Here is a 17,555-nt window from a genome sequence, read left to right on the forward strand (position 1 = left end):
TAAACATGGTGAAGTCAAGATGGACTAACATCTTTGGTTTAGGTCCAATAATGTACCTTTTTTTAAATTCAAAATCGTTGTATTTGAATCCTACACAATGCCATTTAGCTGAACAATTTTGTTGTTGTTCTTGTTATTTGTAATAATCAGGAATAATGTAAAAATGTTGGTACCATTTCACAGTTGTTTCTAGATCCACTGTGATCTGTACCCACCAGGCAGCATATGCTTGTTTACTGGAGGATATTAGTCTAACTGCCTCTCCCAGGTTCCCTCTCATCCTCTTCATCTGTGTCACTGTGTTTCAAAATGTCTTCTGCACCTTTGTATTAAGTGATAATCACTAATGACAAATCAAAATTGACTATCTCCAACACCTTTGATCGAAGTAAACACCCCATGGTCACTCAAAGATTTACTACCACAACAGCTCCAGACTTGCACTATCTACAGAACCAACAGACATCTCAGAGATTGCTGTAGTGATTGATGAAAGGAACAGAGAGATTTTAATGCTTAAAAAACAGTCCTCTCACCATGGGAACCAAGATGCTATAAATAATCTCACTGACACCCACCTACATAAATAAATAAAAACTTCCTAGTTAAGCGTGTAACAAAGCCACTTATTCATTTATTCAGGAAACTTGTTGCACTTTCTTGCCTCATTTTTGGACGCTTCAGAGCTCATGGGTCTTACTTCACATTTTCAGGGTGTCAGAGGACTTGAAATGGTCTCCTCAGGCCACATGGATGTGACAGTTCATTGCTGCAGCTCTTTTGTAGGAGAGAGAGAGCCATTGTTGGGCACTAGCAATACTTGTCAGATGGGCCGATTTGATCCTTTGTTTTGCAGCAAAGTCTGACAATTACAACATTGGGGAGAGTCACCAACGGTGAAAGAGTCAAATCAATGTTCTCCTGCAGTATATTACATGTTGCAATGAGGAGTTCAATAAGCCAGACAAAATGACAAAATGTTTCAAAAGCATTCATTTCACAACACTTTTCACAATATGTTGTGCCTTTTTTAAAAATCAATATAATTGCTTTCACAGCACAAACTAGCTATAATCCATCAGCAAATGACTTTGTTTAAGTCTGACTGCATTTTAAATTGTAATGGGTCTTTAGTGTCCACATCCTTAATTGGGATCAATATCTCAGCTTTTTATGGATGATTTACAGATTTACATACATATATAAACTGTTCCTTCACTCTTAACTGCCTGAAAATGTGGAGTAGGTATAGCGGTGCAGTCCTTACATTTCCAATACAAAACGTCTGTGCTATCTCATAGCTTACCTCTCTTATTTTGACAAGAAAAGTGAAGATGTCTCTCTTATGTTGTGTATCCTTCCTGTGTGTCTCCTCCAGCCCCTAGATTTCGAAACTAAAAGCAGCTTTTCTCTGAGAATCGAAGCCACAAACAGGAATATTGACTCCAACTTCTTGAGCCTAGGCCCATTTAGCGACACAACATCAGTCAAGGTGACGGTGGAAGATGTGAACGAGCCACCCATCTTTTCCGCACCACTTAGCAAGATGGTTGTTTCGGAGGACGCCAAAGTGGGCACCTCAATCGGGAGGGTCTCTGCCCATGACCCAGACACCTCCAACAGTGCCATCAGGTACTAACGATTTGCTCACATGCTATTACGCAACTTTAAATCTATATGCTCTCTCAGCCCCTTTGATGAGACTATTTTTCTAGATCTGTTTGTTATAGAATAAAGGGACTCTGAGATTCCCAAAGGATCCTAATAAAACGAAGCAGTAAAGAAAAGAAGACTAATGGGCTAAACCAGTCAACTGCTCCACATTATCTACAATCACAAAGAATCTGCAGACCCTCGGAAGTCCCCGTGTGGCTGTCACAGAGACAGTGCCAGATGGTGGGGTGGCCAAGGACTGCAGCATTTGCAAAAGTGAAATGCCATCTTGAACAAGAGAAGGGCATTCCTGCAGGAGGGTCAAGGCTCAACACTTGTGCCGTGGCATTTATGACTCAAAACAAGCACTCACGTTGCCAATCTGTGCTGTGTCACTCTCAAGATTCCTACCTATTTTGCATTAATTGAATGAATATTGTATGGTATTCTTGGTCTGTTAGGATTGTTAGTAATCTTAATCAGAAAATCAAATTACTGCACCATTGTAGCTGTAAATTGCCTCTTTTTGCTCCTGTGACTGTTATTAGTGTCTGCAATATATTTCACTACATCTGTTGAAATTAAAATTATTGTGGAACTAATGCAGCCACAAGAGTCAAATTACATTGCAATAATACCCTTTGGATGTAGGCTAATTGAAGTTGTAATTTTCTCTAGAAATACGAGTTGCTGTGTATTGAAAGGATTTGATCAGCGTTGTGTGCTGAGGGACAAGTAGACAGCCTTCAGTTTTATCAAAATTTAATAGGGTTTTGTTTCACTCGTGGTAAAAAGTTCCTGGCGCCTGTTGCATGCTGAATTTCAAGTAATCTCTGCATTTGTGTTAATTATCTGCACTTTTATGGCACTGATAAAAGAAAAATCTTACATGTTATATAAAGTGTGAACATGGTTCATTGATAATTGATAAAAAGCTTGAAATGTATCAACAGAAAGAGTTGTAGTTTGATGGAAGAAAACTATTATAATTTTTACTTAGAAGAACGCTAAAATGTAAGATCAATACCATTGTTCAAAAGCAATTTTTAAAAGTATGATGGTTATGTGTGTGGTTGTGTGTTTGTGTGCAGGTACTCCATAGACAGGAACACAGACTTGGAGCGCTTCTTTAATGTGGACGCCTTAAGTGGGGTCATCAGCACAGCCAAGCCTCTGGACCGAGAGGCCAACTCAGTCCACAACCTCACCATCTTTGCCATTGAGAGCCGTAAGCTTACTTACAGCAAACACTCTGAAATCTGCAAGACTGGTCAGAATTGACTGTTCGCTAAACCCATCTGCCCAACATTGACTGTTCAGTCATAGCTAAACAACCTTAAGTAAGATGATACTTTTAAAGGGTGTGGAGGGTGATCATTTTTAGCCTTTCCAAATTGATCAGATTTTTCTTATCCAGTGTTATACTCACCAAACATAATGGTTATTCCTTATTTTAAAGTTAAATCATATTGTTAAGGTGTATAGTGTTTGAAACTTTTGTCATATATGATATGACAAACTGGTTCTGCACACCAATACGTAAACAATGCTGTTTCCTTATTTTCATGTCTTCTGCATGGATCATCAGCTGGTAAGGATGCTGACTTTTTGGAACCTGTTAGCTTTAGCCTCAGCTTTATTATAGTAAGATATATGTGTAGCCATCAAGTTCATTTGTAAGCCTTTTATTGGATAGAAACATAAAAAATCTGCCACTGACAGTTGTCATTTTAATTGGAACTGATGGCCACTGTTTAGAAATGAGAAGACTGCTTTTGTGTACCTCTGTCTGAAATCAGGGACCCATTGTTTCAAAAAGAAAGAATTTTGAGTGGTAAATCTGCCACTGGGGTTTAGCGAATGGTCAATTAGCTTGTTAGCTTGTCACCAGTATAAACCTTAGGTCCTCTCTGTGCTATTATCCTCTTCATAATATCCCAAAGCCTTCTCTGCTGTGGACAACACAATTGTTGGGGTTGTTGTAGGGCTGTCGGGGAATGTTAATTCACGCACAGGACGGTCATTTTGACCTCCATGTCTCCCTGAGTGGGGCCGAGATGCTGACTAAGGGTGGGCTATCTCACCCACGGGTGAACTATGTTAATGTGATGTGAAGAATTGCCGCATGCCTTTTTGTTCATCTCTCAATGGCTCCAAGGACACGAGTGCATTTTCTTTTTTTTTTTTCTCCCAGTGTTCCTATCATTCCACCGCCATCACACAAACACAATGGACAACAATCATCAGCACATGATCTGCTGACTGCTCTAGACAGCTGCATCACATCAGTATAAGTTGAAAAAGACAACCAGCCTGTCAGTTCCTCTGCTTTCACATCTTCAGACTGAACAGTGTGAAAAAGGGTATTCATTTTTTTTCAGAATCTTTTTATCACTCTTTGCTTCAAAGATGTGTTTTTATTTACATCTAACGGCGCACAGACACACTACTCGGTTGATTCCCGAATGTGAGCGCTTGCCTGATATAGCAACAAAGAGAAGGCAGCACATAATAATAGCCATATGAAATGTCACAACAGTCCCTCATGCATGAGGTACTAGCTTCTGACACATAGTGACACTCGGGCGCTGTTTTCAGCTGAGAACATCTTCAAGTTCATGGACTGGCAACGAAATCCACTGCCCTGTACGCCTTATGACAGTATTTATAGTAAATGGGTTCTTTGTAACTGAAGAGGGTGCAGGGACTCTTTGGTTGAGGGATGTTGTGCATTTGAGCTGCAGTCACTCACATTTCATCCGCTCTGCCCGGACCACGCCAATGACAACAAGTCTGTGGCCCGAGGCTCCCTACGTCCTTTTTATCACCATCAAATCAGCCGGCCCGAATGTCAGCGCGTCATCTCTGGCTGGCATGGCGGCGACGCCAGGCTAAATCATCATCTTGCACTCAGACGCAGCCATTTAGCCATCAGTGCGTGTCAGGCAGACAGAGGCGTGAAGCCCACTGTTCACACACGCAGCCTTCCCCGACAACAAGCCTGAACCGAGTGAAATCACTTTGGCTTATCCACAGCAGAAAGGGTAAGGATGCCAGCTGTTGGAAGAACACTGCATATTTCATTACAGCAGCACTTTTTTTTCTCCTCCTTTGTGATTAATTAAAAAACATGAGAAAGATCAATATTCCATAATTTGGCCAAGTGCATCAACGTGAAGTTAAGGCAGAATTAAAGTGTGTAAAAGAAAGTTTTCTCAAGGCTTTGACATAAACAGGGGCTGTTTTCTCTTTTTCTTTCAGAGGACCCAACCCAAATTGGAAAAGGAATCGCTCTCATTACAGTGCTGGACATAAATGATAATGCCCCGGTCTTTGCCATAGACTATGAAACTCTCCTCTGTGAAAATGCCATACCAGGACAGGTAAGACTCTGAAATGTCCCTGCAGTTGGTCCAGCTTTTCTTCCTTTTTTCTCTCCCCACACTTGCTTGAGGTTTGACTCACAAAGACAGCCTGCTGACTCTCAAAGCCATTAAAAGTCTTTCTTGTTCCTCAAAATAAGTCCACTGTGCATATACTCAATCCACAGCTCGAGGTCATTCCAGGGAGACGGTATCATTAGTATGAGACACATCCTTATGATTTAATAGCAGGTTTTGTAGGTGTTATCGTTCATTAGAGATGTTACTCTCATTCCATATTGTCAAAGCCAGCTAAATTAATGATAGTGCCTCACTCTGCCTGTGGTCTTAATCCACAATAATATCACAGCATAATGTGATATCTCATGTTGTGACGTAGTGGTGTTCTGCCTTGGTTTGACTTTCCGTTCCGAAGCCCTTTGTAATTAGATGATCACCACGGAGAGCAGAAGGGTATTAAATGCATCACAATATCATGAGAAAGGGAACCTGGGAGATTTGGTCCAGGAAAAGAAGCTGTGGCCATGCATTGCATTTTCCCTGTGTTTAGCATTTGGCCTCATTGTTACTAAATGACTTGTGTGTCTCCGGCTGCGATTTGTCTGCTCTTGGCATTTGGAAAATACAATCAGAGGCGAAGGGTAAAGGAGGCGTGTAGACCTGAATAAGTACAATTGATCAGAATGATGCATTGTTTTGGAAATGGCTATTAGGCCCTTTTAAATATGTTATTTGCATTCATATTTCGTGGTTGTTTGTCACTGTGCTCACGGTAGGGTGAACAAAAATAGCAAATGATTTCATTTGCAAAAATGAGAGACTATATTTCATGTGTGCATTTATTTTTTTACTGTGTGCATGATGCTTGACCACAGTGTGGGTCTTTCTTCTCAGTTCCTAACAGGTATTTGTTTGCTGTGTGTTGAGTGTTTGAAGTATGTTCATGTTTGCCATGCATTTGTTTTGTGAAAATAAGAAAAAAAAAAGTGAAGTTCAGTACATAAAATTCAACCTACCTTGAGGTATTTTGAGATATTGCTAAATTCAAATTTAATTGATCAGATTTTAGCCTTAGGGTACAGAATATTTGCTGGAATAAACAGTACCTCTATATTATTAGTTATTGAAGAATGCATTCTTCCACAACAGAATGTCTATTTTTGGTTAATGATCCCGCGACTTATCCTCAGATGATTGTTGTTGCTCAGTGACATCAAATTTAGAGCAACTATCTATCACCCATCAATATACCCTGACTTTCAAATTCAGCAGATAATTTGTATGTTTCTCCGCACTAGTGCCTGATAAATTATGGCAAAGAGACTATGACAATACTGAAACAAAGCCATTCCCCAACAGTCAAACCGCCCCCCAGGAGATAGCAACAGCCATGGCCCATGACAGCATCATCAGCAGGAAAAGGTACAGCAAATCTGTAATTACTCAGCTGAAGCAGACAGATTGCTTACTCAATGCCAGTGATAGCTGAGCTGTGAGGTCCCCCCCAGGTGTAGCTAGGAGCTACTCTGCTGTAAAGCGAGGAGCTTCTGGTGACGGAGGCCTCTGTCCTCATGCACCCGGAGAGCCGACGTGCTGCATTCAAATTCTGTCCATATAGTCTTAAAGTGGTGCAGTCATCAATGGGCTGCTATAGCTCGGAGCATGTTTTACCGTGCTAACAGTCAAGACACTTCCAACATACATAATACTGTGTGTGTGGAAATGTTTTTACCTGCACTTCAATTCAACTGCAGTGAAATGTTCCAAAGAATTTTTTGAATGATGAAGGTAGATAAATGCTTCCTCTTATTGCCCAAAGAGGTATTTACATGTACATGAAAGTGTTGTACTCATATGTGATTTCTTATATTTCACCTGTGGAATATTTGAAAATCATGTATATATCTTATTATATGGTTAAATACAAAAATAAAAGGCCAAAAAAAAAAAAAATCACACACACACACACAAGTGGGACTTTGTTTTTTTCTCATATTCTTCACCTTTGTGTTAGAGTGAATGACTACTCCAGGCTTATTTTTATTTTCAGCTAATTCCAATTTCTATTCAATCCCATTCAAATACAGTCTTCTATTTAGGCAACACTGAAGTGTACCAGTGGGATTTCACCTTCAGACTGAATAATGAAGGCAGGCAAAATGAAAATTTCATGATGAAATTTACACCCAAAAACACATACAGAGCAAAGAGAAAGAGAGGGGTTGACATTTGAATACGAAAACACTGTTTGAATTACAACTAGGTGTCGGCTGTCTGTTAGCAGGCAGACTGGGTGGACTTGTAACCTGTCAGATGTGTGCTCCACCACCTCCCTGATTCCTAATTAATTAAAATGCTCCTGTTGTGGACTGTATGTCCGGCAGTAGCAGCGAACAGTTGGTTGTACTAGCGGCGTCTGCTTCCCTGTAAGCTTTGTTAAAAATCTTAGGCCGCCCACTGGCTGTCACGCCCATTGGCTTATTCACAGCTGCGACAAAGATGAAATAATATTTGCCAGTTGGGGCCAGAGTTGACTCTGTGGCTCTGTAGCACAGATTAACAGAGAGTGCAGGGATGGAATAACTTGCCATTTTTCAGGCCTAATTAAGGCCGTCTCATGGCACCGGTTCTCTCCAGAGATGCCACTTGTTACGGATCATCGGTGCGTCTGTCTTCTGCCATAATATTAACTGATATTATGATGGGGTGGAGGGGGCAGGGGCAATGGGGACGGTGGGGTGGGGGGGGGGGGGGTCACGTTGTACAATCACTTCAGTGTAACCATTACATACATGAGTGGACTTGGCATTCTGCTGCCCCCAATCTGCTCCCCTGCCCCTCCCTGCACTCCAGCAGCATCCCAGAGGAGGCTCAGCATCCCCTAAACATTTGTGAATGTTTGGTACTCAAGAACAGAGGTTTTCAGAATTTTAGGTGAGATAAATCTTCAGTGCCTGAATGCCTGCCGCAGATTCAGTGTAACTTACACTTCCCGAGGATATCAATATCTCTGATGTCCATTTTGAATAGTTGTTTCGATTTTGTCTGAAGGAAGGCCCACAGTGTCAGACTCTGAAAATCCCTGGTCTTGAACATTTCTAGTGTTTTTTTTTTCTTTTTTCGGTTCCAATCACAACTGCTTTACTTGCCACTTCTTACCTTTTGCCTCAAGTGTCACATCAATCACACCAAGAACAAAAAATATTTTCACACCCCCAGCTGAATAAACATTCATAAATCTGGTTAGAAATCTCAGTAAAAAGACTCAACTTGTAACTCCCAAACTTGCCTCAAAATCATCTTGTTTTTAGGATTCATTCAGTATGAAAGTAATTCAGTGATACTTGCCTGTACAGCCATGGGTACACTGCAAACAGAAACTGCTGATAGCTAACTTGGCATATTTTTATATTGGTACGATTGTACTGCCTGTTTTCCTTGCCCAAAACATTACGGTCATTATAGTTCTACAACTTAAAGCATGATTATCACCCAAGACAAAGACAAAAAAAAAATATAGCCATCTTTCTCCTGTGAACGTGCAGACAAAAACCTCAATTAAAATTAGAGTTGCAGTTTGGGTATGGGCGACAGTTATCTCAGTTTTGTCTGAAGGGAGGCCTACGGGGTTATAATTTGAGCCCCCCTCCCCCCAGTTCAAAACTGCCTTACTTACCGGCTCTTAACTACTGCCTCAACTGTCGCATCCATCACACAAACAACAAAAAATATCTTCACACCGCCAGTTGTCATTAGAGGTGTTGCATCAAGGTATGAGATGAAAACAGATATGTCAAGGCGCAAGGGACGCAGAAAGCATTAGTGTGTGGCAGCATTCTGTCTGCTCTATAAAAAGACAGAACATGGAGCAAATTTAATCTCAGATCTCACTAGGAGATCACTTTAGCCTCAGCAGTTCCGGCTTGTCAGGATCATGCCAGCAAACATGCTTGTGACCAGATCAGTCTCAGCGAACGATTCAGATAATCAATGTGAAACGAGAGATCCGACTTAGAAAAAGATGAGAAGAGACTGAAAGATGACATTTGTTGTGTGGCACATATTGATTGCCATTAGAATTGATATATGTGTATGTGTGTGTGTGTGTGTGTTTGTGTTCATGTGATGACAGCAGGGTGGGATGTGTGAGCGGGTGCTGTTGATCTTTCGGTGAACAAAGTTACGGGTGTCACATGCGGGTGATGTTTGGGGCGTCTATGTCATAGGAAGCCATGGCGGCGCAGCGGAGAGTGAGGGGTGTGAAAACCGCAGGCCCACCATTTCCTTCATCAACACAACCCCTGGTGACAGCTGTCATATCGCCATGGCAACGAGTGCCACCTATTTGATGCAATGCTTATTTATACTCTTAGTTCAACTTTCAAGTGACTGGCTTGATCTTATTGTGTGACTCATCTGCCAGCAGGGCTTTCAGTGGATTAAATGAAAAATTTAGTCATATCCAGTTTACAATCTGATAATTGTGACACTTTCAAGAAAAATATAGCATTTGGAACTAGACTTCAGATTTTAAAGAACTAAAGGAATAGATTTCAAAATCCAGTGTACTGTTTACTCTGCTGGTGTCAAAATGAGGAAAGTGTTATTCAAGCTCGTTATCGCTCCGATTTTTTCACCCACCAAAGCCTCAGTGAAAGCCATGCTACGTTAGCTCACATCACTAGCAGTACCGAATATATAAAAACAGCTCTACAAAAATCCTTCTAGGTCAGGAAATATCTCATTTTAAAAAAATAAACAGGACTGAGATTTTGTCCAAGTAATGTTTTTCATGCCAACTTTTAACACTTTTTCTATGCTTTGTACTTATTTCAGTTGGAATACATTTTTGTTTTGAAAGCCCTACATGTATCTGAGATACACACCATGAGAAGTGTTTAAGTATTCATGTTTAATTATTCATAGCATTATATGCATCCGCATTATGTGGTGTGGCACAACATTAAAAATGGCGCATTTACCCCAATTAGAAAGCCAGTGAGAAGTGTTAATAACTGTTTGTGAGGTGTCACCTATCCAGTTGGCAATGTCAGTGTCTTCTATAGTCATCACTTCATTAAAATTAGTCATCACTTCATCGTGCACGTTAGCTGATGACTACGAGGTGAAGGCTCTGCGACCTTTTGTTGCAGTTTGAGTTTGTGAAAAGTTCTGTTTCACAGTCTGTTGAGTTTTTGCTTGGGTTTTGTTTCCCTGTATTTACAGGTTTATGGGACTGTCCTGTCATGTCTTATTTGGGTAGTACCATATGTCATTAGTTTCAGGTTCATTGGAAATGCCATGAACGTTGGTTTGTGAATGATTCTCAGTTTTACCTCAGAGGTTTCCTCCAGTGCTTTAGTATGTCGTGTACATAAAGGGTTTTTTTTTTTTTTTTAGAGACAGATTAATAAAGAAATGGTCTAAATTGAAGAAATGAAACTTTAATACATCTGTTTACACACAAAAAAAAATCCTGAGTGAAAAGTTGAAATGTTGGGCCCACTGTCATTGCATAGTGGCTTAATTCTTCTGCAGAGTTTTCAATCAATGCTGTGCCAGTCAGTGTGTATGGGAATGTGTGTGTGTATGCATGCCTCTGTTGTTTGCACGTTCTCCTCTTCCCTCACCAAAGCTACAAATAGAGACACCTTTGTCCTTTTATATCCTCTTTGATCTGACACACCGCTGTGTGTAAACTCAAAAAACCTTTAATTCTGTGATTCATAGGCCTCCTCAGTCTTGCCTTGCGACAGGCACCAGTCTGCTGCCACTGTTAATGTCTTTCAGCAAGAATTTATGTCTACAGTCATGCCTCTCTCCTCCTGTCCCCTACTCAAACCATTAGAGAATTCCCCACCAAAGGTTCTCTGGAACGCCTTGCATCAGAGCCACACTAATGAAAGGCATTATACATTACAAAGTGTTTGATTTAAGGATGATTTACAGTCCTTTCCCTCAGCAGCGAGGAATGGAAAGAGATAAGCTCCAAAACCATCTGCAATATTCAAAGGACATCAAAGGGTTCAAATTGTGTATAGGATTCATCATCGGTGTAAGAACCGCAGAGAAAGGTTTCTATCAGATGAGAAATTTCCATAACAGAGTGAGAGGCATGTGAGTTATTATGATCCCGGAATCAATGGCAGCTTTCATGATAGGCAGCCGAGCATGCGTACGCTGCATGTTTAGGTGCTCAATTGTTGCTTCTACCTGTCACTGATCTGAGCTGACACAAACATCACTGTCTCTATACACACAAGATATCCCAAATGTTCTTGAACTAGAGCAGATAACCTTTTTGCATTTCCGCTCTCCATATAAATTTCCCTTGCGCTGCAATATCAAACAGTAAACAAAAAAAAAAAAAAAACATACTTTGTGATTACTTTTGCTGATGAAAGAGCAACTATTTTAATTTTGTTAAGAAACAGAGTAAAATATTCATGAATTTTCACCCCGCCTGCCAGTTTTAATAATTGGCAGGATGTCGTTTACCACCTACACCAACCCCTAATACCTGACAGCTTGTAACCAGCAGCATTTAATCACAGCTGACAACTGATAATCCATGTCTCAGCACTGATAGATAATTGGCTTTTATTTTTTTCCTTCTTCCTTGCCCTTTTTTTATTTTTTTAACTTTGTTTTTGTCTTGATGTTAGACAGAGCTGTTTGGGGCTGGGATATGTGATAATTTAGTGTGAATTTCTTTTAAGAATCTCTTGGATCCCGTCCACGGGTGTGAGTTGTCTCAGGGTTGAGTTTCTAGATTGCCTACAAAGGACTCAGGAAGCTTGATCTAAATTTATAAGGACACTGCTGCAGTAACACCCACTTTGATGGCCGTCGTGTTGGCTATCATTTGTCGTCCATATGGCATGTTTGTGTGTGATATGCTTCTCCTGTACAGCATGTACTGAGTGAGATTTCTCTTTTTTTTTTCTTGCTCCAGCCAAGTGCTGCTGCACAGAAGACGCTGAAATTAAAGCTCAGGGATTTTTTTTCTTTTTTTTTTTTTGCTGAAAAGAGATAACTTGATTTTCAGATAACGTGTTTGTATGAATAAAAAAATCATTACAGCACATGCTGGTGGGTGTAAATAAATTGGTTTATTTGGTAATTTGATTTTCTGCATTATTTATATTTGTCAACACTGCTATATAATAAAGGGAGTAAGATTCTGTTTAGTCCTGGGTGCAGGGGAAAAATAAAGTGGGCCGAAACAAATAGCATTCACTTTTTTAACTCACAGATATGAATGCTTGTCTTGTATTGCCTCAAGCAAGAGCAGTTCTTATCATGAGTCATTTTCATACTTGTAATAATGAAGTAGGAATGCCTCACTGCATAACATATGCATTTATTTTGAATAGCATCAGTGTAACATTCAGTGGACTGACCTGACACTGAATATATTTTTTATATGGTCAAAGCAGGCAGCTCTGATTTTAGATATTAGGATAAGAATAATGTGTGTAATACAAGCATTAGCCCTTTAATGTTCTTTCTTCTCAGATGTTTAGCACGGTGCCTTTTGAGCTGTGGAATCTAACTCTCTAGCACTTGATTGAAGCATGTTACGCCAAAAGATTCCCAGGGTGTACAGCAGTTTTCCAGACCTTTTCAGGTGACTTCATTCCAAGAAGTTAGCAGTAGAAAAATCACTCTTAAACCCCATTCAGACATGATTTATTTCACTAGAGGAAGCGGGGTGATTCTGACCTGCCCTGGTCAGTAAATTTATTTTTTCACTCTCACCCCGGTAATAATTACAGCTGCAATTACTTACTGTTTTTCAGCAAACCTGCTGGTCCTTCTGTAATCTAAACCCCAGTCAGAGTGGCATACTTGTATTTTAAAATAGTTTTTTTTTTTTTTTCCATGGGAAGAGCTGCTTGTTCTTTTCTTTATTTAATAAGGTCAGTGTAAAATTGACTTTTGTGAGAAAATGTACGAGACGTGTTTTTGTTAATCTGGAAACGTTCTAACACCAACATACAGAACTGGCCTTTTTAGAAACCACTGTGACAACTGCAGTCTTTTTTTTTTTTTCTGTCATTTCTAAGAGGGTTTATGGACATTTACTCAAGATGGTTATCAGAGATAATGATATCCCCAGGAAGTGTATGTCAGAGTGAATGATATCAATATGTGTTTCATGTCAGTGTGTTCAGATTTGACTGAGTTATGACGGAGTGTGATTTTTGACTGAGATTCATAGTATTTTTTTCTATGTGTCTCCACTTAAACTTTCCCATGCCCTCTTTGGAATGCTTTTGGCTTTCTCCTGTTGACCATGTCCATGTCCATAACAGACCACATCCTGTCATTTCCTGGTGATTAAAAAGCTGTCTGGAACGATGAATTAAATTACTGGGTGATAGTGGTAATAATGGTAATAAAGATTCAGTAAAACAAAAGTCTGCCAAAGGGTGTGTCCAGATTGAAGTGTATAGTGTATATTTGCCAGAAAAAGAGAATCCATTGCCCCAAAAGACTATTATTCATTTTATTTAAAAATATTTCATTTTTACATGTTATATTTTTCTTTTTAAAGCTTTCGTTCACATACTAAAACCCCCTAAATAAAGCATAAAAAGAGATGTATAACTCAAAAGTGTATTTTTTTTTCACTTTGCTGTTTGCATTTCCTTGGTGAAAATACATGTTATGGTCTAGGTACTAGGACTGAGAGCATAACCAGTGGACAATGATTTGTTTTGAAGAAATCACTTCCCAAAAGAAAACACTTCATCCCTAAGAGGTTTCCAAGCCCTTGCCAAATAAGCACTTACTGTACTTCAAGAGATAAACGACAGAAAACCACAGCCAAACATTATAAATAAGATCTTTTCCATCAATCAAAATCAAGCTGATTTTCTCCAGTTTACTCACACTGTTGCTTGGCCTTTTAAGAAAGATTTATACCTCTGTGTATATAAATCTATGACAGAGTGAAAAGTGATGCATATACAAAAGGCTTGACGACAGTGCTTTCCTCAAAGCGATACCATGAGGGGCAATCACAGCCAGTTCTTACTGCATGCACACATTAAACAATTTACAGCTTGAGTTAACACCTAATCAGCCAGTGAGATCGGATAAAGATCAGGATGGTAACTAATCTTGAAAGTCTTTTTGTGTTCCTGTTGTGTTCAGGTGATCCAGACCATCAGTGCGGTGGATAAGGACGAACCTCTGAGTGGTCACCGCTTTTATTTCGCCCTTGCTGCACCTGTTGCTGGGAACCTCAACTTCACCCTGCGAGATAACAAAGGTGCAACACCCTTATGTCATGCTTTAATACTGTCTTCAGGCTGCCTTTTCTTACTGATATTTTGAGATTATCTGTGGTTATATGGAAGTGTCTCTCAGCTATATTCACACAGAAGTCTGAAAGTCTGGGGTATTTGCAGGTCTGGAACACAATGCTTTGACTAAAGTTTAATCAAAAAGTGATGTCACTTATAAAATGGTTTGACGGTTTGGTTTAGTTAGATTGTGGACTGCCGAGAGATATTATACACCTATAAACTAAAAGTGAGATTGTTTCAGTTGGTTTATTCAGTGCTTGCTACAAAAGCTAGGAAGCTCATTGTAGTTTCTTGGTGAGCAAGTGTTAGTTCTAGCAAAAAGCTTAAGTACTTACGTATGTTGGACAGTATGGATGGATGGAGACTTAAATTTAACTTGGTGAACCATGCAGAAGCCCTGAAGTTATTCACTAATTTAAACTTATACTAAACGTATACATTCTTGTCAAATCTCCAAGAATCTGATCAGCCCTGTTGCATGCAGCTGCTAAGTCAAACCCCACCTTGAGAAAAAAGCCAGTGGCCCTCGGAGTCTGTAAAAGGTGTCGGTCAAGTTAGATACGGTATATTTGCTGCTTAGTTCCTTCGAATTGAGCCTGGCAGCAATGCAATTGACACTTTGGCCATTGCCCGCGCCGTCTCTCTATATCTGCCCTGCATCTGGCCACAATCTTCTCTGCAATCTGACTCTGGAGAAGAAGTGCAGAGTAACCGGTGCCTCCCGGCGTGCCCTGCTTTGCCAAATGAAACCATAATTCTGCTATGACAGTTCCCGCTCTACACTTGTTTTTGGTAATTGTTCATCAAAACTGAATGCAAAAACAAACTTTCTTCTGCAACTGGAGCATATCTGAGAATCAACCCACTACGTCACAGCCTTGTTCTGCTTAGTGCGGGGTCTCTGAGAACTAGATCACAGAATAACTTAACCTTAGAACACAAACTGAAAACAGCCTCTGTACTATAATGATTTGCTCACCACCTACATTCAAAGCAGTGGGTGGATGAAGAAAATTAGCTTCTCCCATAGGAGAACTTAAGTGTTTGGCATATAGCTTTAAAGACACAAGAAAATTGTGCCTGACTCCATCATCACTTACTTAAATGAATGCCCGGTGCCTTAAAAACATGTGCAGAGCTGATACACTCTCTGAAGTAATACCCCATGCTTAGTGTTTTGTTCACACATGTGGGAGTTCGGTTAAGGCTGCCATGTTACATTTCAGAGGTAGCAAGAAGAGTCTGGTTTTGCCACAGTAATCCATGCGAGTGCAGACCTGTGTTACGTGATGTACTGGATGTTTTAGGTAACCTCTCAGCAGATTAAGAGCAACTTGGCTGGAAGACAGTTTCTGATTACTTTGTCGAGGAAAGGTTCTCTGTGAACATGCACTACCTTGTGTTTGAGTATGTGTATGTTTGTATATTTACCCCTATCAGCAGGCAGCAATGTACTCATTGTGATTATGTTTGGTGGTGTCGATTTGAGGCTAGTGTTTTCAAAGTTATCTGCAATATTGGCACATGTCAACAACAGTGTGATTAAGTTTAGGCTACTGAAACACTTTGTTAGAAGTAAAGGAACAGTTCAACATTTTGGGAAATAGCTCTTGCCGAGAGTTAGATGAGAAGATTAATACCACTCTTGTATCTGTCAGTTTGGTATGAAGCTACAACCGGGAACTGGCTAGCTTAGTCCCTGCACCACCTTCATATATAACTCAGTGCAAGAAAGCAAATACAGGTATTTCAAAAAATGTCAAACTATCCCTTAAAGAAACAGTTACGGAGCAAATCCCTGCAGCCAGTGTCCAAAATCTTATGGAAAGCCTGAAACCAGAAGAGTGGAGGCATTTACACCAGCCCATGGTTTTGGAGTTAATTATTTAGCAGTCACATAAGGTTTATTTTCTGGTGCTTATGTATTTTTACCATGTAGCTTAATGTCTTAATGTCTAATTTTTACTTGTATGTGTTTACTGCTCTGCTGCACAGAGACGTCCCTTGAGGACAAATAACAGGCACAACCAAATATCTCACACTTAGTACAAGAACATATTTATTTAACATTTTAAATGTTTTATTTTGAAACCCACCGCAGCTGTGATCAACCAACTGTGTGTGTGTTTTTTCACCCGTAAGAACATTTTGCTGATTTTACTAATGTGGCATTTACAAAAGAACCCATCTCTATATTCATTTTCATCTTGTTCTTAGACTTCTGAGAGCAATCTGAATAGCGCTCAGAAAAACAAAGGAGTTGTCCTTCAAGGCGAAATCTACATTTCAATTGTGACTGCTCAATTTGAAAGTGCATTTCAATCTATTGATATAGTTGTCATGAAATAGCTTTTTTTAGCTGCTGTAATGGCACATTGTTCTCCTCTGGCTGCCTCATACGCTGAAATTTCATATAAGATCTTACCATCAAACCAAAGCTGTTATTAGCCAACAGGTGGTCAAGACCAGGCAGAGACGCCACAGTGTGTCATGTAATGAATTGTGTTAATGACACCATCTGTTGGCATTTCTGCTTATAATACTGTAAAATCATTTCAAGCTACACAACCAAAGTACAGCCATCATTACAGAACAGAAGTTAATCCTCCTGCAAATCATTGTTCATTGTTCATTTGAAGCCAATAAAGTTGATATGCAAATTAAATTCAGGCTTTTTCTCTCAGGTCTGACCGATGTGTGTGTTTACTCTATTTTGCAGACAACACAGCTTCCATACTGACAAAGCGGGGTGGTTTCAGGAGGCGGGAGCAGCCTGTTTATCGGCTGCCCGTGTTGATTGTGGACAGTGGAAGTCCTGCCCTCAGCAGCACTAACACCCTCTCAGTGCGTGTGTGTGACTGTGACTCTGATGGCGTGGCCGTGTCTTGCGGAGCTGTGGCCTACACGGCGACTGGCCTGAGCACTGGTGCCCTCCTGGCTATTTTAGGCTGCATCATCACACTTCTGGGTAAGATCCATATGACCGAAGTGTCAGAGACGCAAGTGCATCTAACAAGTGATATTTTTTTTTTTTTGTAGCTGAAGAGATTGGTATAAAGCTCAGAGTGATGTCTGTCATTTTTGTAGAGGTCAGCGACGCTGCAGTTTTTATAACCTGGATTTTATTTTTGCAGCTTTGGTCACTCTTCCTATTAGATATGACATTTTATTTAACTGTTTAATTGTGTTTATTCACCAATAT

At 40.0% G+C, this 17,555-nt stretch overlaps 1 protein-coding gene across 2 annotated transcripts in view; it reads left to right on the top strand.

The window, feature by feature from the left end:
• LOC121200274 (cadherin-7-like) overlaps positions 1–17,555 on the top strand; it is a 71,884-nt gene that overhangs the window by 45,470 nt on the left and 8,859 nt on the right. For both annotated transcript variants that reach the window (XM_041065458.1, XM_041065459.1), the window contains 5 exons: positions 1,379–1,632; positions 2,745–2,881; positions 4,915–5,036; positions 14,199–14,316; positions 17,073–17,321. In XM_041065458.1, the coding sequence (XP_040921392.1) occupies positions 1,379–1,632; positions 2,745–2,881; positions 4,915–5,036; positions 14,199–14,316; positions 17,073–17,321 (880 nt within the window). The remainder of the gene's footprint in view (positions 1–1,378; positions 1,633–2,744; positions 2,882–4,914; positions 5,037–14,198; positions 14,317–17,072; positions 17,322–17,555) is intronic.

Source organism: Toxotes jaculatrix, chromosome 20 (genome assembly GCF_017976425.1).
Source record: "Toxotes jaculatrix isolate fToxJac2 chromosome 20, fToxJac2.pri, whole genome shotgun sequence".
NCBI lineage: Eukaryota > Metazoa > Chordata > Actinopteri > Toxotidae > Toxotes > Toxotes jaculatrix.